This window comes from Oryctolagus cuniculus, chromosome 3, assembly GCF_051225735.1.
Source record: "Oryctolagus cuniculus isolate XC-2025 breed Fujian yellow rabbit chromosome 3, ASM5122573v1, whole genome shotgun sequence".
NCBI lineage: Eukaryota > Metazoa > Chordata > Mammalia > Lagomorpha > Leporidae > Oryctolagus > Oryctolagus cuniculus.
In genome coordinates this window covers 35,853,198-35,880,496 of record NC_142869.1, presented here as the reverse complement: position 1 = coordinate 35,880,496, position 27,299 = coordinate 35,853,198, and the positions used below count along the sequence as shown (strand labels likewise).

Here is a 27,299-nt window from a genome sequence, read left to right as displayed (position 1 = left end):
TGCAATTGAAGAATATATAAGCTATGTAGGGGATTCTGTCTGGAAAGATTCAGAGGAGCAATATCTGGACCAGATTTGGAAGAACTGATGGAAGCAGGCCAGGCATTCAAGGGCAGGCAGAGCTGAACATGAGCATGGAAGGAAAATGGATGAGCATTAGCAAAGAACCCCCACCTGCGAAGCTGATTTGGTGGAGGGACTGCAGTACTGAGCGGGTCAGAGCTCAATGGTTGATGAGGCTGAGCAGGTAAATTTGGCAGGTGGGGGAGTAAAGGTCAGGGAGGGGTCAGGCAGGAAGTGTTTATCTTGTAGGGAAGGAGTAGCCATCACCGGTTTCAAACAGAGGCTAGTTGTGTGTTGGCACAGATTACAGGAAAGAAAAGCTCCATAGTGATTAGGTCTGGAGAGAGAGGGAGGCGAATGAGCAGGTTCCAGCAGTCCTCCCCGTGGATTTGTGTTCGAGAAGATAGAATAAGGCAGCATTCGGGTTGGTTAGTTTTCTTAGAGCTACTGGCCAACAACTGCAATCTCCTAAATGAACAATGCCGACATCGAGTGAGGCACTGGGAGAAGCAAACGTAAGTAAGACAGACTCGGTTCTCCATCACTGTCTAGAGGTTGGGGTCATAGATGTTGGCTTTTCCAAAGACATCTTTGAAGGACTAACTTAAAGAAGTGGAGCAGCAGTGGGGGTGGGGTAGGGGTTGGCATAGCAGGTTAACCACCACTGTGGTTCAGGTCCTGGGTGTTCTGCTTCTGGATTAGCTTCTTCTTCTTCTTTTTTAAGATTTATTTATTTATTTGAAAGACAGAGTAAGAGAGGCAGAGGCAGGGAGGGGGGCTTCCATTCGCTGGTTCCCTCCCTAAATGGCCGCAATGGTCAGAGCTGGGCTGACACGAAGCCAGGAGCTTTTTCCAGGTCTTCCACATGGTGCGGGGGCCCAAGGACTTGGGCCATCCTCCACTGCTTTCCCAGGCCATAGCAGAGAGCTGGATCAGAAGTGGAACAGTCAGGACTCGAACCAGAATCCATATGGGATACCGGCACTGCAGGCGGTGGCCTTACCTGCTATGCCACAGTGTCGGCCAGCTTCTTAATAATGTGCCCGGGAAAGCAGTGGATGATGGCCCAGGTACTCGGGCCCCTGCCACCCATATGAAAGACCAGAATGGAGTTCCTGGTTCCTGGCTGCAGCTTGGTCAGCCCTGGCTGTTGGGGCCATTTGGGAAGTGCACCAAAAATAAAATATCTTTCTCTGTCACTCTATCTTTCAAGTAAGCACATCTTAGGAAGAAGTGAAGTAGGTTGAAAGTATGTGTAGATTCCAGACGGATTTGTTTAAGTATAATGTGGGGATACTCTTGCATTGTTAAAGGGAAGTTACAAACATCTGGGACACTCAAAGTATTTATTTATTTATTTGAAAGTCAGATACAGAGAGGCATAAACAGAGAGACAGAGTGAATTCTCATCTATTGATTCACTGCAAATGCCTACAACAGCCAGGGTTAGGCCAGGCCAAAGCCAGGAGCCCAGAACTCAGTTAGCATCTGTCTTGTGGGTGGCAGGGATCTGTATACCTGAGCCATCATCTGCTGCCTGCTGGGGTGCACACTAGCAGGCAGCAGGAGCCAGATGTGGAACAGGGACTCAAATCCATGTACTCTGAGATAGGATGCAGACATCCCAAGTAGTATCCTAACTGCTACACCAAAACCAGCCCCAGAAAACACTTTTTGTAATTGCTGTTGTGGTCTCCAGAAGATATTTCTTATGGGCAATATCAAAGACAGGATTCTTGGTTGAAGGGACTATGAGACGCATTCTAGAAAAGCTTTCTTTTCTTATTAATTAATTTAAAAAATGGCAAATAGCAATAGTATATATTTATCCTGTATATTGTTTTGTTTAGAAATGTGTATACATTGTAGAATGACTAAGTTGAGCTAATTAACAACTATTTCCTCAATAACTATCATTCTCTGTGGTGAGAACACTTAAAAGCTACTTAGCGATTTTCAAGAGTAGAGCTCATTGTTATTAATGACAGTCACCATGTTGTACAGTCGATGTGGTGAACCGCTTCCTCCTGTCTAAATGGAATTGAATCCTTTCGTCAACAGCTCCCCACTCTCTGCCCCTGCCCGCCACCAGCCCCTGGAAACCACTGTTATAGTCTCTACTGCTGTGAGTTCAACATTTTTACACCCCACACATAAGTGAGATCCTTTTGTCCTTCTGAAAGTGTGAAATTTCTTAGATTCAGAGTATTTTACTTGGGTGGGTGTAACACATAATATAAGGAACTTGAGTTGTCTGGAATTGTCCCAAACAGCCATAACTGTAAGGCCTCTGTTAATTCAGCTTACTGACCATGACAAGTGTTCACCTGAGAGCACATGGGTGCTATACTGACTCTTCTAGCACCCTATGGCCCAACAGAAGTATCATCCCTCAAATGAACTAAAATGTGCATGAGGTCTTTTTTTTAAAAAAGATTTATTTTATTTATTTGAAATACAGAGTTACAGAGGTAGAGAGAGAGAGAGAGATCTTCCATCCGCTGGTTCACTCTCCAGATGGCCTCAATAGCCGCAGCTTCACCAATTAGGAGCCAGGAGCTTCTTCTGGGTCTCCCATGTGGGTGCAGGGGCCCCAAGGACTTGGGCCATCTTCTTCTGCTTTCCCAGGCCATAGCAGAGAGCTGGATCAGAAGAGGAGTAGCCAGGACTAGAACTGGCGCCCATATGGGATGCCGGCACTTCAGGCCAGGGCATTAACCTGCTGCGCCACAGTGCTGGTCCTGCATTAGGCCTTTTACCCTCAAGTTTGTGGATCTCATCGTAATAAGGACGAGGATGATAGATTCTTTATGATTTACTCACAAATATAGCTTTTAAAAATCCACTTTCAAAAATCAATTTGTATGCAAAATCATTGTTCATCGTAGGAAATAATTTTTTGACATTAAATTAAATTGGCGGAAGATTAGGAGGAATATGGATTCAATCAGCAATTTCTTGCCTTTTTTTTTTAAACTCAGGCACTAAAAGCAGACGAGGTGTTTTAATTATTTCGTTTCACATGTGGAAAGAATAAATCTGAAGGAACTCGCTTAGGATCCTTTCCAAGTTTGAATTAAAAATTATCCCAGGACCCTGGAGAGAAGCAACAGCAAACAAGATTTTAGGCGGTTCCTCCTCGGGTCAGCTTTTTGATCAATATTGAAATTACTTTGAGGACCTGCTTTCTCCCCTTACACTGCTTCCCAGAGTTGAAGGGAGTTCAGGCTGTTTCCTCACAGGTCAGTGACATAATGTTTTGTGGCTGGCGTGCCAGGCCCAGATCTTGTGAAAGCTGCTTTGTGTGGCCTCTCCAACCAGAGCTGAGTCTATGGGATGAATGACCACTGGCCACTCCAGGTGAATTCCTCCGCATTTCGTGGTCACCCATTGCTGCTTTAGCCCGAGGCCCACACCAGAGACCAGTGATATTGACTGTTCCTATGCACTGCCCGTTGGCCATCTCTATCTTCCTACTCAAGAAAAAAGCATCTACTTTGCCACACTCAGAGTAGAGCTGGTTTATGTCACCTGAGGTGGACCTCGTGTCAGAGACTGGACTCTCTCCTCACTCTTTTCCGTGGTCTCCACTCCGGACATGTTCTGCCTTTCCGGGGTTTAAAGGGGAGAAGATCCACACACTGAGAACATACTGCACACAAGAGCAGGGCTCATGAGAGAGGAGAGTGTTATTTCAGTTAGCTTTTACTTGCAATCTCTTTAATTCTTTCCTATGAACTCCCATCACCATCTTGCAGGGCAATTTTATAGCCCTGAGAATCCTTCTTATCTTTGATTCATATCCTTAAATGTAGATGTGAAGGGCGACTTTAAACATCCTATTAAAACAAAAATGTGCCACAAACCATTGCAGAAACTCAAATCTATTTAAAAAAAAAAACCTGAAAGTTAAAATATTCATTTAAAAATGTCTAAATATCACCCCCCCCCAATAAAATGCAACAGGAGACAGCGTATTTTGTAGACAGGCTTAGCAAACCCTCAGGAATTCTGTGGTATGGGGAAAACAAAAACAAAGTAGACAAGGATTTAGTGTTTGACTGGAGCTTGATCTAATTTCCATCCTTTACACTGGTCAGCAGGAGAGCTATTTTTGGGGGGTGACTTTCTAAAAGTCTTCCACTCAGGGGATTTTTTTTTCCAATTTGCACGGATTTCTCTGGACTCTAAACTTCCAGCTTGGCACCTGAACAACGTCCTCAGGCATTTAAGCTGCAAAAGGAGAGTCTCAAGCAGCTCAGAACATTATGTAGTCACAGAGCGATCTGCCTAGAGCTACTGGGCTCCCCGGGCGCCTATAAACTGCTCGCTCTCCGTCTCTGCCTAAACGACTCCTCCCTTTGGCATCTGCACACACAGTCTTCTCCTTGGGTGCAGGGCAGCTTCCATGGCGGTTGATGCCAGGAGCACTCTGCTGAGAAACGAGTAAAAATCCAGCAGCCAAGTGACTGTATCATTTTTAAAAATACTAATTGACCTTGTCAAGATAATTACTGCAGACTGGGAGATGCTGACAATCTCTGGCAGGTGAGATGGAAAGCGGACTGATTCGGGGGAGAATATTCTAAGAAATATGTTTGCCGTATTGAATGAGAAGCCCCAGGCTGTTTTAAGGGTGAGTTTTTCTTATTTAGAGATCAGGGAGCTGAGGGACATATGATTGCTTTAAATCTGGAAGAAGAAATGTATTTTCATGATGTTCGCACAATACAGTGCTAAAATCTTGCTTTGAAAGCCATATTATTCTCTTCATCTACGTGAGCTCAGTGACTCAATCCTTGAACAACAGTTAGAGAGCATCTGCTTCTTCAAGTGCTACATTAGATTCTACACTCAATGCAAAGATGACTCACAATATGGTGCCTGTCTTCAAGGAGCTTACACTTCGACTGTTATAAATAAGGTATTAGATTAATAAATATAATGCAACATAGAAAATTCTATCACATTCATAATCAGTTACAAATGTGAGGCTAAAGCTTGGAAGAGGTTATACTGGATATCACTTTGGAGTCACTGGAATCCACCATGTAATTGGAAACCTTGGGGAAAGTCACCAACATTTTTCAAATAGCCCTAATACCTCAAAACTTTCTTTTGATAAAGGCTATATAATGATTAGCTTAAAGTACAATTTACTACCAACTGGCTTGCCAAAATAAAATAGTTGCACCTGTTCTTAGTCATTAGCTGACTTTGTCATCAACTCAATGCTGATGCATAAGCTCCATGTGGAACCAGTCTGGAAGATGACCGGTTTGTTCCTTTGAGTAATGCTTTGGCTTTATTTAGATATTTACTGTGCCCAGTGACCAAAAAAAAAAGGTTCTCAGTCTCAACCAACTAAAACGTGTTTGTTGTAACAGGATGAAATTCAACAGTGAAAAAGAGCTAAACCTGAACTTCTGGAGAAGACTTGATTATATTAAGTACATAAGCAAGTGTGTACAGATGGCAGAGATGCAGTGGAAGGACAAACCTGTGGAGGTGGCTAACCTTGGAACCCAGGTTCTGTGTAAGCTTGGTATGAGCCAACCGCGTCAGGAGGCATCCAAGAAAGAGATTACCCACTTAGCCTGAACTAATAAAATAGGCAAAACACGAGGGTTTGTAGCACCGTTATAATCAAAGTCAGAACCCAAACTTGAAATATTTTGTGCCACACTTTCAGAGGACAATGGTAAACCCTAGACCCCCAAAGCTGGCGAGGAGAATTGAAAACCACGCTACACGAGCAATGCTTGAATGAGTGGGGCATGCTGTGTCTGGAGAAGAGACTTGATTGTGGAAAATACATAAAGATTTTCTTCCAGAAAGGCACCAGCTGCCATATAGGAAGAGAAATGAGACATTCTGAGTAGCTCTGGTGGGCACACACATTAAAAAGGAATTATAGAGAGGCAAACTTTTAGCTCAATTTAATAAAGAATTCAGCAAGAATCTGAGTCACCATAAAACAGGCTGGTGGTCTTCAGTGACAGCTCGTTGCCACTGAAAGTATTCAGGGGGCGAGTATATGGGAACATTTAGTAGGGTGGCAGTGGGAGATCACATATCATACAGGAACACAGGACAAATTACTTTTGATATCTGATCAATCTAGAGCCCTAAGTACACGGCGCTGGAGAATTATTCTCTGTCCTTGTTCATCCAGGTATCTACTTTCAATTACAGTATGGCTTTTGCCAACAAAATGAGCAGGGGACGACTCATTTGTCAAAAAGTACATAATACAAGACCCACCTTGTCACCATGCTCCTGTGTAGACATTCAACAAGCACCTGGCGAACGAGTGAACACCAAACAAATGAAAACTCAACACAAACTTTATGAATAATGTAGAGTACCTGAATTAAATAGTACTGGCCACAGTTCCTCTGTGCTCCCTGGACAAGGAGGAAAAATGACAAAATCTTAGTTCCTTAGATACACCTTCACAGTTTTGTTTTGCCTTTTTTTTTTTTCTCACTTGATGTCACCTCTCATCCCTGCTTCAGAAATTCACTTTAAGCCCAGAAAGCGCCAACCATCCCCTCCCCAGCTGAAAAGAGTTTTTACTCAGCCACTTAACCTTGCTGACTGCGAGACTCATCAGGGCAAATGACTTTCAGTCAATGTGTCACTTTGCTAGGCCTGTGCATTTCAAGTCGTCTTCTATAATTGGGGCACAAAAGCTCGAGGAAGTAAACTCAGATCTCGGCAATCAGGAGGGTGAAGCAGCAGCTTTGGGGTTAGATCGGAGTCTTCCCACCAAATTTCCTAGGCAGCAGAGAATTTCAGAATAATGGCACCTATAGTGCTGAGGTGCTCTCAAGAGTAAAGAAGCTCGGCTAGGGGACGCGTGAACCATAACCACAATTCCACTTGTTTCTGCAATTTAAAAAATCACACCTGGTTTTTCAAGAAAGAGAATAAAAATAAAAGCCTTCAGAACCATGCCTGAACAAAGACCTAAGACCTACAAGGTCTGTGCATCCCAGGAAGCTGTGTTTTCCTTCCTCCAAGTTTTTTCTCCCTGAGGGAGGTTAGTGGTGTGTGTGTGTGTGTGTGTGTGCGCACATGCATACGTGTATGTGTCTGAGTCATCTGAGTTTTACATGCGAAGAGTGACAGTAGAACAGGGAGCCTGTGCTGGAGGTTAAGCTAGTTCTGTCCTTTGCAAAGGCTCAGAATGGATTCTCCCAGCTCTTCCCACTCTCATAGTTTAGGTGGGTCTGTGTTTGGCCCAGCTGTGGCTGCTAAAAGCCCATTCCCAGGTGCTGGAGGCTTTGACACACAAGAATACCTCCAAAAAATCCATGGAAAATTATAGTTAAAAGATGCGTTTGTTTTGGTGTTCAAGAAATGCATGCATCAATTTATGCATAGATTTTCCTATGCATAGGTTTATGCATGCATTTTCCATGAGCTTGTGGAAGACTCCTCCTGTGTGCGTGGATATGAGTTTGTTTTGCATGCCAAAGCAACCTAATCTTTGCATTCCATTTTCCACGAACTTTTTGAAGTCCCTTTGTATATCCATTGGCTGCCTCCTGGCACCGTCTGGTTCTGACCTTTCTCTCTCTTGTCACCTTCTTCCTCTGTTTTTCAAGCCTTTGCTCTCCAGCCTCCAACCCTTTTCCTTTCACTTTCTTTACATCCCAACTTGAACAATTCCCTTCCCTGCCCTACCTTTGGCCCAAGAGATTCAGATGTATGTTTTACATTTCCAGCTCATTTGTTGCTAGCTTAACTAATTTATTTTTATAACTCCCTCTTTCTGACATCCTAAATGCCTCCATGTGTCCCTTTATTACTTCTACCTCGGCTGGCATGGTTTCTGGTATCAAAGAGGATATTGCAGCCCATGCTCTGCAATTAGTGGAGGTTTTTCTCTATTAATACCAGTCCCATCCTTGGACCTTCAGGTTGCAGGCATCCAGGAGAGAGAAATAAAGCTGCAGGGCATTTCACAAACAGCCTCTTGTAAATTCAAGGCATTAACACACTGGCACATCTGATCCTCACAGCCCATACCCCTTGCCACAGGGGAACGGCTGTCTTAAAGCACGAGTCATCCTTCCCAGGCACACAGAAGCCCAGAGGTAGACACGTCCGTGCCAAGGCTGCTGAGTGTGACGATTTAGCCTTCGGTTTCATGATAACCCCTGCTTCTTGTGCTCAGCTGCCTTACCCTAATGATCCTTAATGCCCTGCCTTTGGAAGGAGGAAGGCATGAGCTGAAACAGAAACATCAAGTATAGAGAAGACTCCACAACAGCCCCCTCCCCCAGCTGAGAGGTGGGCTGGTGCTGTGTGCCGTTGACACGGATACTTAAATCTAATAATGCAGACAGTGCCCATGCCTGGAGTGGCAGCAAGAATAGAAAATCCTGTGAAACTCTGGGCCCCGGAAATGCAAGGCGTAGGGTGCCCCGGGGCATTCTCTACGCAGGTGGTCCATAGTCTTCTGCTGAGGGCTGTCTTTGATCTTGATCTGTCCCTGACCTGGCTTTTAGGAGCCAAGGCCACCTGTGAAGTCGCTGACAGAGAACAAATAGCTGAAGAAGCAGAGAGGAAAATACGTCTCAGTCTAAGGGGAATCACATCCCACAATCCCTCTGCAGCGCCCCCAAACCACCCCCCCACCCCCAACCCCCGCCCCCCGCGGATATCGCCTGGCCCTATGGCCTTTGCGCAAACACTGCTTAGTGCCGGGACAAAGAGTACCTAGGGACTGAGGGCTGAGGCAGCTGCCTTCCATGAACTAGATGGGTACTCAGAACCATGGTGGCTTCCTTAGTGCTTTGGGAATTCCCTTCCCTTGATTCAAACTGCCAACTTCTAGCTGAAGTTTCCCCCAAACTTAAAGGAGCAACCCCAAGGTCTTCCTTGTTGAAATATTTTTAAGATGGCCCTTGGATCGGTGGCCCTGGATGGGAGTTTTTACTCCCACATTTATCCTGGAGGGGAAGGCACGATTTCAAGTCGGTATAGAGTTGTAGTCTGCACTCCATTCTCCAGGAAAGGGGTGGAGATGAGTGGATGCGGGAGGGAGGGAGCAGGTCCATTTTCCCCATTTCTTAACTGTTTCTCCCAGGTTGTGAGGGAATCTGAGCCATTGTATTAAGAGTGCAAGTTCTTTGTGCAGCTGTGGAAAACTGATCATGAAAACTGGTCTCTCAGCCTACTTCATTTCCTTTATCAGTGCAGCTAACATTCCTTCAAAATCTGGTCTGAACTTAGGGGACCTTATTTCCAAAAGAATGGAAAAGCTGCGAGGGAGGCCTATGTGTTATGAGGAGGCGTGGTTCTAACACTGCTTCGAGGGACAACAAAGAGGTGAGGAGATCTAGCCTTCTTGGATGAGAACATGAGTCTCAGATGACTATGTAGCAACAGGTTATACTCACAGGCCACTTGAAAGTAATAGATCAGGGCCTGTGCTGTGACGCAGTAGGTTAATCCTCTGCCTGCGGCGCCAGCATCCCATATGAGCGCCGGTTCTAGTCCTGGCTGCTCCTCTTCCAATCCAGCTCTCTGCTATGGCCTGGGAAAGCAGTAGAAGGCCTAGGTCCTTGGGCCCCTGTACCCGTATGGGAGACCCGGAAGAAGCTCCTGGCTTCGGATCAGCGCAGCTCCGGCCGTTGCAGCCACTTGGGGAGTGAACCAGTGGACGGAAGACCTTTCTCTCTGTCTCTCCTTCTCACTGTAACTCTACCTGTCCAATAAATAAAAAAATTTTAAGTAAAAAGTAATAGATCCACAGTTTTGTGGGAGCAGCTAGCAATGGTGGTGTTTTAGAACATGGACAAATAGTATTTTAATTTCTGGTAGTCTTCTGTGCCTGATTTCTGTAGCTCTCTTACCCTTTCATTCATGAAGAAAAACAGCACTTTTTCCTCTAGAAGTTGGAGGGTTAAATTCCAAACCTGAACCACTGATTAGAATTTTCTGTCAATCCTCCTGAAATGCGGCCAGAGGGCCTGCTTCGGAGGCAAGTGCAGTTCCCCAGAATACCAGCACCCTGGAAGCCGTCTGCGAATGACTACCACGTTAGTCTGATTTTCCTGGTAGCCATAAAGAGGATCAGAGCTCTGTACCAGAGACAAGGCTGTTCAGAGCCCAACCATTAATTTCTTTGTTTCTCCCTCCTGAATATCCTCATTCCATCTGAGAATTTGAATTATAAAGTCTTAAAGGGACCCATTATTAAAGAGATTGGTCAGATGTTTACAAGAAATCTGTTTACAAGAAATCTAGCCAACACCAAAGATACTACTACCACTAATAATAAAACTAATTGAGCTTTTAGCTTCATGCCAGACATTATTCAAAACACTTCCATGCATTAAGTCACGTAATCCTCATAGTGGTTTGTAAATATACCTATATCATTTTCGTGCTGAAAGTTTTCCTATGTGACTTTGTAGGTTTGGACAAGAAGCCATTCATGGCAACTGATATTGAATTTTCCTGAAAGCAAGGTTTCTTATGAGACACATCACATTTGATCAGCTTCATTTGTCTGTATTTTTAAAATTCTGGATTGAAGACTATTCTCATTATATTGGAAAGTGAAGGGTCTGGCATCATGGATTGATCTTTTACCATAGGTTAGGCCCAGGACTCTCTACTTCCAAAAATAGTATCTTGTTCTCATAACAATTCTGCAAAAACAGATATTCTTGTACTCAATTTTAGATAAGCAAATAGGTACAGAAAGAATAAAACTATCTGCTAATGATAATTCAAGAAGTTATCAAGTCAGGATTCAAATCCAGCTCAATTGCAGTCCAAACCTGGTGCTTTTCCTCCATAATACCATTTTTGCTGTCTGTGCCGACCCTGTCTGAGACAGGCTCAAAGCCGGCTAGACCATTTCTCCATTGCCCTGCTCTGCTGTTACTCTTACTGCTCCTCTCCTCCTCCTTGTTCTACACGTCCAAAATTATAAGTAGAAGTGACAAGAGGATTAAGTTGATAGTAACAGGGATAGAATTCAATGCCTTTTCTCTACTTCAGGCCCTAGACAGTCATTGGTGGATGGTACATGGGTTCAGCAGGCCACAGTGATGCTGGAGACAAGGGCAAGAGCCATACTGCCAACCGTAACAGGCATGTATTTGTGGAAACTGTGACCCAGGAGTGGAACTAAATTATAAACTTTTTCGTTCCACTGGGACCCCTCACCCCAAATTCCTTTTGCTCATGCATCTCTCATGGTGAACTGTCATTTTCCAGGCTATGTTCTCTGTGTTAGGTAGAGAGGAGTACCAGAGGGATTTAGACACAGCTCAGGGGTCTCCAGGCTTGTTGCAACTTGAAGACCCTCCTAGACTATAAGCATCCTGAGGTCAGCCGTAAGTCATAGTCACCTTCATCTCCTCCACAGGGCCCAGCACAGAACGTGTCTCCCTGAAGTTGGGACATTGTGGTTTTGATGCCTACAGTGAAAATTACTCTCCACTTCTGCTCTTTCAGCCATTTACTCATTTTTATCTCTTAGACTTTTAGGGCCACAATCCAGAGGGGTTTGGCTTGGTCTAAGACAATCCTACCTGAAGAATATGCAAATATTTGGGTTGGCTCTAGTTGCTCCTTATGTCCCCAGTTTTTCAGTTGCTTCTGCTATGATGACTGAGAAGAAATTGATATTTCTTTGGGAAACTTTGTTATGCACTTACTATAGAATTTTGCAATTATTGTTTTCATGCTCATCTATCATTTTTTTAAGGAATTAGGACTATCTGTGACATCCATGACTATCTCTTGTGTTACTTCCTTCTTTTTTAAAATATTTATTTGTTCGAGAGTTATAGTTACAGACAGTGAGAAGGAGAGAGAGAGAGAAAGCTCTTCCATCTGCTGGTTTATTTCCCAAATGGCTGCAATGGCTGGAGCTGGGCTGATCTGAAGGCTGGAGCCAGGAGCTGCTTCTCGGTCTCTCACACGGTTGCAGGGGCCCAAGCACTTGGGCCATCCTCCACTATCTTCCCAGGCTGGTAGCTGGTAGCCGGATTGGAAGAGGAGTAGCTGGGACAATAACCAGCACCCATATGGGATACTGGCACCACAGGTGGAGGCTTAGCCTACTACGCCACAGCGCGGGCCCCTCATCTATCGTATTTGATGCACGTGTAGGATATAATCACACCCTGGGATATACCAGACTGTGCAGGGACCTTGTGGGCAGTGACCTTGGTCCTCATTTTTGTATCTTCACATCTGAAAACACATAACAATTGCTATGCAAAATATGTTTTGAATAAATGATGTCTATACTGCAAATGCTGTCTTCAAATCTCTTTTTTCTTCTTCAGTCTGTCATCCTAAATAAGAACAGATTCTCTGCAGTCTTCTTATTCTGGATGTGGACTGGGAGCTGCATGTGCTCTAGGGGCCTAAAACAATGTCATCCAGGAAATTCACAATAAGCATTTGCCTTGCCATGGGAACTGCCTGTTTTCTGCAGCCAAATTTGTAGTTAGTTCACAAAATTTTCATTTACATTTGCATCCCTATGTGTTTAATACATTATGTCAGCATCAAAACTGATCCTGTTAATTTCCAATCACTCCACTGATTTGCCATGTTGATTTATAATCTTCACTCCAGAGACCAAGATTCCTGCCAGTTTGCAATTACTTATGTATCTTCAGAGTGTGTGTGCAGTGGGCAGTAAGCCCTGGCCAGGCCCTCTGAGCTCCAGTTCTCCTGGGCCTGGTAACACAGGGGCTAGCTGATCACATGTGCCCTCAGAATGGCCAGTGACATGCAGTAGCAGCACAAGGGCTCAGGTGACATGACTTAATCATATTACCAATTGCAGCATTGTTGGGGGAGCACGTGGCTTGTGAAAGGCAGTTGTCCTAATTAGATAAGGAATCATGCTGACTATTCATGCGATATGGCTTACAGGTGTGGGGAGGTGTACTGAGCCCTCACTTGGAGCTTCCTGTGGCAACTCCTTACCCTGCACAGGAAGAATCCACCAAGTGTGATGCATGCCATATCAGACCATATCTAATATATTAGTGTCTTCCAAGCTGTATCAGTTTGGCTATTAGGTACATGCTTAGTTAACTGGAAATGCGTCCTTTGAGATTTTTTACAAAGAACTGCAACATTTGTAGGAGAAAGTAAGTGCCTGAGTGCTTTTCTGCCCACACACAAAAATAATCTTATCATTTGTAAGACAATTTCAGACTGTGAAACAGCCATGGCTAAACTACTCAGCCCTATCATCCCCAACATTTGAATGTTACCTTACATTTTTCAGGCCAGTTCAGTCCATTGTGATAGAATATAATATTTGTTCAAAATTCCTCTTTTCTCCCATCCACGCCATGCCTTCCTTGTTGGCCAAAGGTAATTTGCTGCCCTGTTAATATTGGGCCTGGCCATGTGATTTATGTGGACTGAAGTGAGTGTATCCCTTGCAAGTTGAGCTTTAGCAGCCATACTGTTTCCATGGTTCTTTTAGCACTGCAGTCAACAGCCATGAGAAGAACAAAAGCCAACTAGCTATTCTACCTTCAGCTCGGCTTACAGGCTGTGACATCTATCGGGATTTGAGTTCAAGGCCAGCCAAGCTCAAGCGAGTCACTGCTGCTCCAAAACACCCATGAGGGTGACACAATTACTGTTGCAAACCGCTAGAATAATATTTAGGATTGTTGTCCAACCTTACAAAAACAAAACTGAGTATTGATTTTTATGTCTGCATTATCTCTTACTTTTCTCAGAATACCTCTGTAAGTGGAGAGTGGAGGATTCTTCATTCCCATTTTACAGAGGAAGCCACTGAAGTGTAGAAAGGATTCAAGACGCCTCTGATTTCATGAAATAAGTGATTTGGGGAAGCTGTTGTCAAACCCAGAAACCCTGGTGCCCAGTGTGGTGCTCTTTCTGTTTCATGCGCGGTCTCAGTAATGCATCGCTCTGTGGGAAGCCTCCAGCCCATCAATAATCATTTCTTTTCCAGTCTTCCAGCTAACTAAGCACACATATAATAGCCGTGCAGTTATGAGGAAGGAAAGATTCTCTGATATAAAAATGAAGATTCAATTTGTGTAAAATTTTATAGGAAAACATGCTGTAGAGATGTTATAAATTATTGGATATTTCCCATCTCAATTGATTCTCACAGTGCACTACATTCTTCTTCATTTTCTTTTGTGGTTGTTAAAAATGGAAGGATTAGCTTTTCAAATGCTGCCTGGGAAACTCCATTTCTAGTCTTTTTCTTAAATCTGTTTGCTGGACAATTGCATCTCCCTGCTGGGTGCTGGGCAGCATTACAAGGGATTCAGAGACCACAGCAGCTGCAGTCATTTCTTAGCAAAAACCAGACTGACCACCAACTGGCTGGAGTCCAGATGTCCAACTGACCTTGTTAAATGGCTACCCAGGCAGGGAGGGTGCAAACACAATGCCATTTCCTTGAGAGATGTCTTATTATTATGGTTATTGATGTGTATTAAGCACTTAGCACGGCCAAGTGCTTAATGCATGTTAATAACAGACTCCGCACACATGTGTGATTTGTTTTGGCATGAACCTTGTTTCGCTTTCTCTGCTATTTTTTTTCCACATTGAGTTCCCTGGTTCTGGTGAAGCTGACTTCAGTCCTAAAGATGGAGAAGGAGAATGAGGGATCAAATATTCTACTCTGAGACAGATTTAAAGGATGAGAGCACCAATGTTTACACTTGTACTTGATGATGAACTAAGGAGAATGGAATTGTGAGCACTTGGGAAATAGGAGCAGACATCTGAAGTGTTTGAAGTGATTAGACACCAATGAAATTGAAGGCAATGTGGGAAGGGTGTCTAAGTCTGGGCAGCAATGTGGGAAGGGTGTCTAAGTCTGGGCAGGAATGTGGGAAGGGTGTCTAAGTCTGGGCAGCAACCCGGGAGGGAAGTCATATGGCAAAGGGTGGAGGAAACATACAGGAAGTAGGCACGATGTACGAGAAGGAAGACCAAGCCAGCAATACTGACCTGCAGAGCAAGGCGTGTAGGCCCCAACAGTTCTGTTCTTCTCTGCTGATAACGTGTACCAGAATATCATTGCTATAACTCATGAGTTTCATATTTAAAAATTAAATATTTATTGCATTCCATGTCTCTTCCAAATCCAGTGCTGAGCCATGTTTGCATGAAATGGTGGCCCAATAAGCAAGGCACTTGCTTAATTGGATGTTACAATGTGGGAGACAATTTTCTCACCACAGCATCCATCTAGCAAGCTTTAAAAACAGGTTGAAGAAATATTAGCATGAACTATCTTACTCATGAAGGGAATTCAGAGCAAGAAAAGATGAGCTCCAAATAGAGCAGGAGGGATGTATGTTCCTGGTAACAATGGCTCTTAAGTGCTGGAAAGGTTTCTGAAGAGATTGTCCTACCCCTTCTGTGAATTAGATGGAGTCTCATCTTCTAGGGTGGCATCAAAAGGCAGCTTTCCCAAGCTAGTGTGCAAAAGAATCACACACTACTGGGCTTCATCTTTGGATGGAATGGATCTGAGGCTGGGCTTGAAAATTTGCATTTCTTGCAAGTTCCTGGGGGATACTGATGGTCTTGGGACTTTATTATAAGAGGCCTTGGTAGGAAATCATGTTTCCCAAATGTTCCAGTTGAGGAGAATCACCCACACAGGTAGACTTGAATCTCCCTTGCTTTATCTCTGCTGCAATGTTCAACCTCTTTGGGCCCCTCAGCTTTCTTTGTCCCCTATGGAGCTGAAGCCAGGGTTAGCAGCCCCAGAGGAGTCAATGGATAGAAAGACAAGAAAGGGAGAAGCTGTTTAAACATCCAATTTTCTTGATCCTTTTTCTGGACATTCACATACAACAGAAGTAGTCTGGAACCCAGAAGTCTGTATCACTCTCAAGTACTTCAAGAGATGCTTATTGATCAGGTAAATCTGGGAAACAGGGGTGGGTAAACCCACCTACCATAAATTCCCATGAATTCATGAAGGCGAGTTGTATAGTTAATTATGTAGTGTGACAGAGAGAAATACAGGTTCACTGTATTTTGCAACTTGGTGTAGCAGCAAGAAAAATAGATTTGGAGTCAGAAATCTAGTCAATCTTTAACATCCCTTGGCTTTGTGGCTGTGAACATCTCTCTCCAAAAATAAGGTATATCTGTGAAATATGGTGTTAATCTGCAGTGTAAGACTGATCAAACTCATTCGTTCAGCTTCTCCTGTGTGCCAGGCAGTTGTGGATGTGAGCTTGGGCGGGTGTGGTCTGTGCCCTCCCATAGTTTAGACGAGCAGAACATGAAATCACAAAATAAGTGATAACACGTGATGAGGTGTCCCACTCGGTTTGTAGGGCTGCTGCAAGAGATGGCGTGGAAAGACTGACATTGCAAAACACAACATGGGAATTTACTATCTCACACACACACACACACACACACACACATATCCTTATAATCTCATATATACACCCTTCTTATAATAATTTAATAATTTCATTTAAAAGGGGGAGATTTCTGTTTGATCATAGAGGAATTGAAAAGAGGGACCAGAAAATGGGCTGACTAGTGTGGATGTGTTGATGGGATAAATGAATGGCCAACGGGAGGAGAACTGGCAGAGTCTAGTGTTAGAGAAGCCAGGAGAGGATGATCGAGAGCTCTGAGTGCTTCAAGGCGATCAAAGAAAGTGAGAACTGAGAGAAGGTATTTGGGAGGCTGAGCTGGGCAGTTTGTGATTCAAGGGATGCAGGCAGCAGGTAAACGAAACAGATTATTTTCCATCTGTCGTATTGACCGGAAAGAACACTGAGGAACAGAGAGACATCCCAGGTAAGCCACTTGCAGAAATCAGATCAAGCACTCCGCTTTCCAAGAGGTCAAAGTCACATCATCAGCAATTAGAATCCCGACCACTTGCCTGCAGTGTCTGCCATGGGCACAGACACCAGCCTGAGCAGTCAGGAGGTGCCACGGAGGAAAACAGACTTTCCTTTTAGAGGCAGCTGCTTTGGGGTTAGGGTGGCACCGCTTAGTGCATAATCAGTGGCCTGGCACTCTTGATTACACATCTGTAAGGTGCTTTGAGGTTGAGGAGGCTGGCGTGCTGTAAATTGTTCTATCATTAATAATAAATAAAGTTCTGTACGTAGCCTGCATTGTAGAAAAAACTCAGCTCTAGGGTGAATTTCACAGAAGGTAGTAAAAGGCCTGAATCCTCTGGGGGGGGGGGGGGTGAGGTAGGGAAGAAAGAGCTGAATATCTAACACATCTTGTTACTGATGTTTCAAAAACATATATGTTTAAAATATCGAGAAAAATAATCTGTCGCTATGCTGGCTCTTCTAATTCGTCTAGGCTGCTTGCGCAAACCCAAGGCCTATGTACTGAAAAAAGTCTGACGCCAACAAAATGTAGATGAACTGTGGAACAGACGCAAGGCCAAGGGAGCAGATCAAAGGGAGCAAGCTGAGGGAGCAGGCACAGCTAATGTGATGGGGCATTACCATAATGAATTTTGTGAGTAAGCAACTCACTTTCAAATCGTTCCTTTTGATCTGTTAAGAAGGTGTTTACTGTAATCAGGAAAAGGTTTACTTGGCATAGGGGAAAGAATGGAAGAGGGAGGAAGCCAGAGAGACAGTTTCGATCCGGTTTTCAACAATGTTCTTTGCTGTTTCTCCTGTCTAGACCCTCCCTCCCAGGCCCTTCTCTTTGCTGATTCCCTGAACCTTCTTAGAAAAGGAAACTTAATTTTAAGTAAGCTATTTGGTGCTTTATTGTGGGAGAAAGGGGAGCAGATGGAAAAGCGATAACTTTGACGATGTCTCGCTGTAGAAACTAAGTGATGGTTTCCAACCAAATGAAATTACACAAGTCATAATTGCTGATGCAATGTGGAAAGAGGAGTGGGTCCAGAGAAAAGCAAGTCTCTGCCCTCTCAAACGAATTTCAGGATTTTTGGGCATTGCTAAGGATGTCTCCACGGAAGAATTGCTTCTCTATACCCCTCTCCTTGGCTACAGATAGCTCTTGCCACATTGCCCCAGAGAGAGGCAGAGGCCCCCTAAAAGCTGAGCATTCTTTTCTTTAAAAAGATTTATTTGAAAGACAGAGTGACAGAGAGGGATCTTCCATCTGCTGCTTCACTTCATGTGGCTGCAACAGCTGGGGTGGAAGACAGGAGCCTAGAACTCCATCCGGATCTTCCATGTGGATGGCAAAGCAAGTACTTGGGCCATCGTTGGCTGTCCTCCCAAGGAGACTTGGTTGGAAGCAGAGTAGCCAGGATAAGAACTGGTGATCCAATATGGGATGCTTGAATCATCTCAAACAGCAACTTAACCTACTATGCTGTAACACCACCCTCTGAGCTTGCTTTCTATGGGATAAGGATTCCAGGGTTCATCTCGCTGCTGTGTCTAAGTTTCAGTGTGTGTCTAATCCATTTGTACTATGAGTAGCTGGTAGCTCCATCAAGTCTTTGTCTTTCCTTGTCCATCCTTTCTCTCTCTCTTTAGAGATTTATTTTATTTATTTGAAATACAGAGTTACAGAGAGATTGGTTTTCCATCCGCTGGTTCACTCCCTAGATGGCCGCACTGGCTGGAGCTGCGCCGATACAAAGCCAGGAGCTTCTTCTGGGTCTCCCACGTGGGTGCAGGGGCCCAAGGACTTGGGCTATCCTCTGCTGATTTCCCAGGCACATTAGCAGGGAGCTGGATAGGAAGTAGAGCACCTAGGATGCGAACTGATGCCCATATGGGATGCCAGCACTGTGGACAGTGGCTTAACCCAATGTGCCCAGTACTAGTCCCTAATATAAATTTTATGTGGCCTGAGAACATTCAGAAATTAAGAGTGAAAAAAAACAAGAACACTCTTAACATTAAATTTTAATGTTAGGTTTGATGAAGAGCAGGTCTTCACGTTGAAGCAGGATTGGACAGAGGGGTGTGATCATGTGGTAATAAACTGGGAGCACATAGCAAGGCCTCCTTGTTAAAATGCTTCTGTGCCTCTGTGTTTCCACTCCTTCCTCTGGGTGTAGGGACCGTCTCTCTGAAATGAGGGTCCTGTGACCTACTTTAAAGGAAAGAAGTGTGATTTGCTGTAGGGGAGAATGGTGGGAGGTCAGGGAGACCTTCCCACTTCTGCTGTTTCCTCAAATGCCAAGGTGCCGTATGTTAAGATAGCACGTCCTACACCCCATCACCATCTCTACCTCCATTCACATGGTTACAGGTGGAAAGCTGGAAGGCTGGTGTTCGCAGATTCATGCACTCCGTTTGCAGGAGACCCAGGCCTGTGGTCTGGGGCTGCCGACAGAAAATTCCTCCTGCCCAGAACCAGCTGCTGTCTGTTGTCATGGCAACAGAAGAGGCCTCATCCTTTACCTTCCCTAGAAAAATCTCTTAGGGGAGGGCCAGAGAAAGAAAGTTAAAAAGTTGCTTTGACAAGACAAAAATCCCTTTGTATGCTCATAAGACTTTGGTAAGGAACCTGGGAGTCTGTACAGGTTCAAGAATGAAAAACCCCACATCCTGCACTTCAGTGCAACAGGTTATGGCGTGCACAGTGCACAGGTTCCTCTGTGGCTACCCCAGAAATTCGAAGAAGGCACCAGCTGGGGCAAGTCATGTCTCGGGATAACCCACTCCATGTATGCCTTTATTTCAGATGAAACTCCACAGACAGCAGACACTTTGAAGCCCCTAAGTGACTTAACGCTGACACTTTAATCCCTTTCCCAAGAAAACTTGCTCAGCTCCCCATTCCCAGGGACCCCGTGGCTTTGAGGGTTTTCCAGGAAGAGTTCAGCAAAGCACATGGACATCAAGGGCTCTCAAATATTTGTTGCTGAAATGCTAATGGCAAACCCATAAAACACTTTTCAAATTGGAGAATGTTTCTCTTTCAAAGGAACCTGAAAATAAAAAAATATTCATACAAAAAAGGATTTCAAATTGAACCAGCAGCCTTTTTTTGTATCTCTGCCTTACTATTAGGTTCTCTGGCTTTTGGACATTTTCAAAATAATTTGCAGGAAATTTAAAAGATAGACAAAATAGAATCAAATATCAAGCCTATGTATTCTCATCACTCAGATTTAATACTCATGGGAATTCTGTTGTTCATGTATTTTCTATATTTCTACTTTCTCCCCACCCCTCACTCAATTATTATGATGATTTACCGTTTTAATTAAATGTATGTTGAAATGCAAAAATTTTGGCTGTACAATTTTAATAGACCCATGCAAATCTTTTACACAATAGAATATTTTCATCTCTCCAGAAAGTTCCTTCGTGACACTTCTAAGTCGTCTTAAATAGCTCTTGCCTGTTTTAAGAATATTACATACATAGAATCATGCATGTGTGTATTTCTGTCTTTTCCCTTCCCATTGCATAATGTTTGTGAGATTTATCCGTATCCTTGCTTCTATGGGTAGTTCTTTACTTTTTTGTGACTGAGTAGTATTTTATTGCACAGTACACTTATTTCCTCATAAATTCTTCGGTTGATAAACACTTGTGCTATTTCCATTTGTCACTTATTGTGGAAAAAAGCAGCCATAAACATCTTTCTGTAATACTTTCGGTGGTCATTTGTTTTCATTTCATTGAGTAAATAATGAGGAATGTACTGCTGGCTAGTATAGTTAGCTTTATAACAAACTGTATATATAACTTGAAAAGATATTAATATGCTAGATTTTTCTCTAGCAGCTTTTATAAAAATATGGTTTTAGCTTTCATGCTTAGATCCATCATTATCTAAAATTAATTTTTTCTTGGTATAGTATAAAGAAGAGTTCAAGATTCCTTTTTTTCTTTTCCACATAAATATCCAATTTTTTTCTAGCACCATTGTTAAAGAACCCTTTGCTGTTCCCCACTGAATTGCTTTGACATTTTTGTCAAAAATCAATTGACCATCTAAGAGTGGGCCTATTTCTAGACTCCGCATTCTGTTCTATTGATTTATTTGTCTATCTGTATGCCAATACCTTCTTGCAATGATTATTGTAGCCTTGTAGGAAGGTTTGAAGGGATAGTATATGTAAGTCTGAAAATTTGGTTATTTTAAAAAATTTAGTTATTTTGTGTGATTTGCATTTCCACATAGATTTTGGGATCGACTTGTCAGTTTCTATAAAAAATTCTAGTGAGACTGATTGTATTGAATCTACAGATTAATTTGAGGAGAATTGGTATCTTAACATTTTCACTCTGTATTGGTGTGTCTGTTTAGGTCCTCTTTAATTTCTGTCAGTGATGCTTAGTAGTTTTCAGTAGAGACGTTTTGCTTACCTTTTGTTCTATTTATTCTCAAGCATTTTATATTTTCTAAAGATATTATAAATGTTCATTTTTTTGTTGGCAGCATATAGAAATACAATTGGGTTTGACTGTTGATCTTGCACCATGATAACTTTATTTATACTTGATGCTGACAATTTGTGTTCTCTTTTGTCCCTTTTATCAATTTTATTATTGAATTATTGATTTTGTTAGTATTTTCAGAGGACTTTCTTGGGCTTTTAGTTTCTTTGCTCTATTTCTCTCATTTTGTTGAATTCTATGCTTTATTGGTTTATTTATCTTTTCTAGCATCTTCAGATCATAAAAATCAGCTCTTCTAACATAATATTTAAAATCTCACATCTCTCTAAGCAGTGCTGTAGCTACAGCATACAATTTTTAATATGTTATATTTGCATTATCATATAGATAAAATTACTCATGTTTCCTTATAATTTCTTCTTTTACCCATGGGTTATGTCGAAATTTATTAGTTAATTCCCGAGTGTTGTGGTTTTTCTTTACTGTGGTTGAGTTCCAACTTAAACCCTTTCTGGTAAGAGAACAAAGGCACATACTCTATAATATTTCAGTCTTTAAAGGATAATAAGGCCTTTTATGAACCCAGCTTATGATCTCTCCTAGTGAATGATCCACATTTCCTGGGAATGGACTTTTATTTGTGGAATTGTTTGGGGGCAGTCTTCTACAGATGTAGTGAAGTCAAAATTGTTAATTATGATAGAATATTTTGTATATCTACCAATTTTTTGTTTATTTCTGTCAATTACTAAGTGTTAAAAATCCCCAACTATGATTTTGCATTTGTCTTTTTCTCCCTTTGGTTCTATAAGCTTTTGCTTCATGTATTTTGGAATAAAATTAATCTCACATACATTCAAAATAATTGTTTCGCTGATACACTGAACCTTTTTTTTAAATATGAAATAACATGCATTATCTCTAATCATACTCCCTGTATTTCAAGTTTATTTTGTCAAATAATTACTCCAGCTGTCTTCTGATTGATATTTGCATGCTAAAACTTTTTTCATCCTTTTATGTGCAAATTGCTTTATTTTTTCAAAATTAAAGTATACCTTTTGTGGGCAGCATTGGGATAGATCTTCTTTTTGAAAATCCATTTTGTCGATTTCTGGCTTTTATTTGCAATGCTGAATCATTAAAATTCCATGATTATACTTAAGTCTGCCATTTAATATTTAATTTTCTATTCATCTATTTTTATTCCCTCTTTCCTTTTAGGCAGGGGGAGGGATTTGGGATAATTCAATACGTTAATATTTATTTAATTTCCTCTATTTACTTTTTTTTAAAAAGATTTATTTACTTATTTGAAAGGCAGAGTTACAGAGAGGCAGAGGCAAAGAGAGAGATAGGTCTTCCATTCATTGGTTCACTCCCCAAATGGCTGCAAAGGATGGAGCTAGGCTGATCCGAAGCCAGGAGCCAGGAGTTTCCTCCTGGTCTCCCATGTGGGTGCAGAGCCTCAAGCACTTGGACCATCTTCTATTGCTTTCTCAGGCCATAGCAGAGAGCTAGATTGGAAGTGGAGCAGCCAGGACTTTAACCCCGCCCATAAGGGAGGCCAGCACTGCAGGCGGTGGCTATACCTGCTATGACACAGCACCTGCCCTTCCTCTATTTACTTTTGAGCTATTCTGGTTTGCATTATTTTTTGGTGATGGCTCCAGGTATTGCTATATGTGTTGTTTGCTTTCTTAATCTAGTCAGAATTAGTTAGTGTATTGGTTAACATAAAATTATCCTGAAACAATATTCATCTATTTTCCCCTTCATGCTTAGTGTTATTTTCTCATCTATGTTAACTGCACATATAGTTTCTAATTTCATCATTTATTTTGTAGATGTTTCAGTATTTACTGCTAAAGGATGAAAAAAGTACAATAATCTCACTTGAAATTCAATCCCCTGCTTTCCAGGTTCCCCACCTGGTGGAAGAGGCAGACGGTCAGGTCCCCGTGAAAGGAGACCATCCCCGTGAAAGGACACCATTTTATCAATGAGCCTGATGTGCTCTTTAATTAAGAGAAAAAAAGATAGGTAAATGTAGAGTCAGTTCTTATCATCCATGATTTCTATATTTGCAAACTCACTTACTAAAATTTATTCATAATTCAAAAATCAATACTAATGACTCTTTCATGGTCCTTCGCAGACAGGCACAGAGGCCGAAGGAGCGAAAGCCCTGGCGCAGGTATTCCCAGCAGAGGTTACAAGCTGATGCTCCGGCTTCTTGTTTCAGCCCGCACGCTGTACACAAGTGTGTTTTCCGCAGTCTGGTTAGTGTCATGATTTTGCATTTTTGTTGGTGATTTTACTGCTTAAAATGGCTCCCCAGTGTAGAACTGAAATGCTGTCTGGTGTTTGCAAGCACAAGAAGGCTGTGAGGAAATATGTGTTAGATACACTTCATTCAGGCATGAATTATAGGGCTGTTGGCCATGAATTCAATGTTAATGAGTCAACAGTATATATTAAATAACTTGTCGTTGCACATGAGCACACATAAAGCAATGTTATACAGTGATTAATTGATGAAAATGTGACCAGAGCCTGGCTGCAGCCTAATCCTATGCTTTTCCTAGGAGCAATAATTCAGTATTCACTACTGCAGCGTTCGAAAGTCCTTGGTGGAACATAATTGCTGTAAATAGCAAGACCTAACTATTACATATATACAAATACAGTTGTCATTATATTATGTATTTCTTTTAGACTTACCCTTTCCATTTTTAGACATCTCCACTTTCACATAAATTCAAGTACCCTTTCTCTTCAGGCAGAAGAACCTTCTTCAGTATATCTTATTCAATCTGACAACAAATACATTCAGTTTTTGTTCCTTTTAAAATGTATCATCTTAGCAACATTTAAAACATATTTTCCCTGTATATGGAATTCTAGGTTAACAGGTTTTGCCTTTTTGCATGTTAATGATGGTGTATCATTGTTTTCTGGTGTGCATTGTTTTTTTTTGAGAAGTCGGAATGTGTTCTTTTTAAAAAATCATTGTTCTCCTGTATGTAGTTTTGTTGCTAATTTCAAGATTGTCTGTTTAATCTTTGCTTTTGTTCCCCCAACACTTTGACCATAATGTATCCTTGTTTCCTTCATATTAATCTTATAAGGCTGTGGCTTTCGGTCACTTGAATCTCTTGTGGAAAAGACAGTACTTTAAGAAAAATACAAAATTTCATCTGCCATAGTTTCTCTTTCAAGTTCAATATGCTTCAAGATTCTGCTTACTTTTGGTTACTCTTTTTTTTTTTTTAAGATTTTATCTACTTATTTGAGAGGCAGAGTTATAGACAGATGGAGAGAGAGAGAGAGAGAGAGAGAGAGGTCTTCCATTTGCTGGTTCACTCCCCAAATGGCCACAATGGCCAGAGCTGAGCCAATCCGAAGCCAGGAGCCAGGAACTTCTTCTGGGTCTCCCATGTGAGTGCAGGGGCCTAAGGACTTGGGTCATCTTCTAGTGCTTTTTCAGGCCATAAGCAGAAAGCTAGATGGGAAAAGGAGCAGCTTGGACAGGAACCAGCACCCATAAGGGATGCCGGTGCCATAGGCAGAGGCTTAGCCCACTGTACCACAATGCTGTAACCTTCTCACCACTCTTGCATCTTCTAATAATTGAGTGAATGTGTACAAATATTGTTTTCCTGGTTCAATAACTGTTTTCTGTGTGAGTTAGTTTGACTAAACTATTCTGTCCTAATAGTCAGATTTTCTTAACTGTAATAAAATGTCTGCAGCAATTAAATTATGAAACAACAAGGTTTATCTAACTCACAGTTCTGGAAATTGATAATTCAAGCTCTAGCGGGCCCCATTTCTGGTGATGCTGTTCTTGCTGCAGAGTCCTGAGGTGGTACAGAGCCCCACAAGGCAATAGAGTAGAAGTAAATGATTGTCTATGCGGTCTCTTATGAAGCCACCAGCACCAGTCACGGCAGCCCCCCTAATGACTGAACCCACTCTAATCACTTCTTAAAGGTCCTTCCTCTAATCACCATAACTGGATTGTTTCTACTGTCTTAGTACCATTAGCTTAAGACTTTGGGGACTAAATTCCTGAATTCAGGGAGACAAATATTTAAACCACAGCACTGACATGACTTATTCAGTTGCTTGTAACTTGAAGATGAGGTATGTTTTTGAAAGTAAAGAAGTGGTATCATACTTTATGAATGCTAGTTATGTATCATATGGCTTCCATATGATATCTAGGATTAGCTAGTTTGAATTCTGATAGACCAATTTCACTTTAACAACAATTAAATGAATTTATAGCTTATAGTTACTGTTTTTAGTCTCAAATGGTAATAGGACGCCATAATAAAATCTTTTAATAAAAGCTTTACATTTGCTATTTAAAACTAACTAATATACGTCATCATGCTATAATCAGAAAAGTGAGTAACGTGATGACTCAGTCCATTAGGGCTGTTAAATCAGCATAGACTGCTCTAACAGTCTACAGGTAGCCCATAGACAACAGAAATTTTTTTCTCACGGTTCTGGAGGCTGGGGAGTCCAAGATCAAAAGTAAAGCAGGTGCAGTCCAATTGAGGGTCCTCTTCCTGGCTCATAGATGGTGCTTTCCCGCTGTGTCCTCACATAGAAGCGTTAAGGGTCTTACTGAGGCCTCTTTTACAATGACTTTAATCCCATTTATGCAGACTCTGTTCTCACAACCTAATCACCTAACCACCAGTTTCTAATACAGATACCTTTGGTGTCTATGATTTGAACAAATAAATTTTGGCCAGACAATGAACTGGTGTTTTGGCATAGCAGATTAAAGCCATGGCTTGCAGTGCTAGCATTCCATATGGATACTGGTTCAAGTCCTGGCTGCTCCACTTCCAATCCAGCTCCCTACTAATGCACCTGGAAAAGCAGCAGAGAATGGTTCAGGTCCTTGGGCCCCTGCACCCACATGAGAGATCTGGAAGAAGCTACTGGCTCTTGGCTTCAGCCTGGTCCAGCCCAGTCATGTGGCTATTTGGGGAGTAAACCAACAGATGGAAGATCTCTCTCTGTCTTACCTTCTCTCTCTGTAATTCTGCCTTTCAAATAAACAAATAAATCTTAAAACAAATTTTGACCAGACACAAACATTTATTCTATACCATTTGAATAGTGTCAGAGTATTAGTGTATAATATTACCCATAGTTCTACTTGGAAAAGACTATAGTTCTCCATGCTTCCATTGGCTCAGAACCATCAGTCTTATCAGTTCTAATAATAGCTGTTAACACTGATATGATTTGAACTTTGTTGTTAATATAATTTGCTGTTTACAACTCTCTCCTTTGGCCCCTGACTCCAGACATACTGGTCTCTGGACTTTTCTTTAAACATATCAGATATGTTCACACTGAAACTTCTTCTGTTGCTACATATTCTGTCTTCCTGTCCCTCTTCTCAATATTTTCACTGTTTGTTCATTCATTCTTCAGCTGTTTATTTTAAAGTCACATCCACAAAGCAGCCTTCTATTTCCACTTTGTATAATTATTTATTCCCCTGCCAAAGTTCAGTACTGTTTTCCTTCTGACTTATCTCTCTAACATAATACAGATGTTCCTCAAGTTACAGTGGTGTTAACTCCCAATAAATATAAGTTCTAATAAATATTATAAGTTAAACAACCTGATACCATCAAATTACTAGAGGAAAACATTGGGGATTTGCTACAAGACATTGGCATAGTCAAAGATTCCTTAGAAAAGACACCAGAAGCACAGCCAATAAAAACAAAAATAGACAAAAGGAATTACATCAAACTAAGAAGATTTGGCACTACAAACACACAACAAAGAGGCAACCAACAGAATGGGAGAAAATACTTAAAAACTATGCAACTGATAAAGGATTAATAC

At 42.0% G+C, this 27,299-nt stretch overlaps 1 protein-coding gene across 2 annotated transcripts in view; it reads left to right on the top strand.

Moving 5' to 3' along the window:
* The first annotated feature begins 236 nt into the window (after positions 1 to 236).
* The window catches only part of LOC149127308 (uncharacterized), a 71,321-nt gene continuing 44,258 nt past the window's right edge, over positions 237 to 27,299 (top strand). The window contains exons 1-3 of one of the 2 annotated variants that reach the window (XR_016231177.1): positions 237 to 578; positions 23,333 to 23,453; positions 23,569 to 23,692. Coding sequence is in view for 1 of the 2 variants with exons in the window: in XM_089328733.1 (XP_089184859.1) it covers positions 421 to 578; positions 23,569 to 23,692 (282 nt within the window). In the remaining variant the exon portion in view is untranslated. The remainder of the gene's footprint in view (positions 579 to 23,332; positions 23,454 to 23,568; positions 23,693 to 27,299) is intronic. The other variant, XM_089328733.1, reaches the window with a different exon arrangement.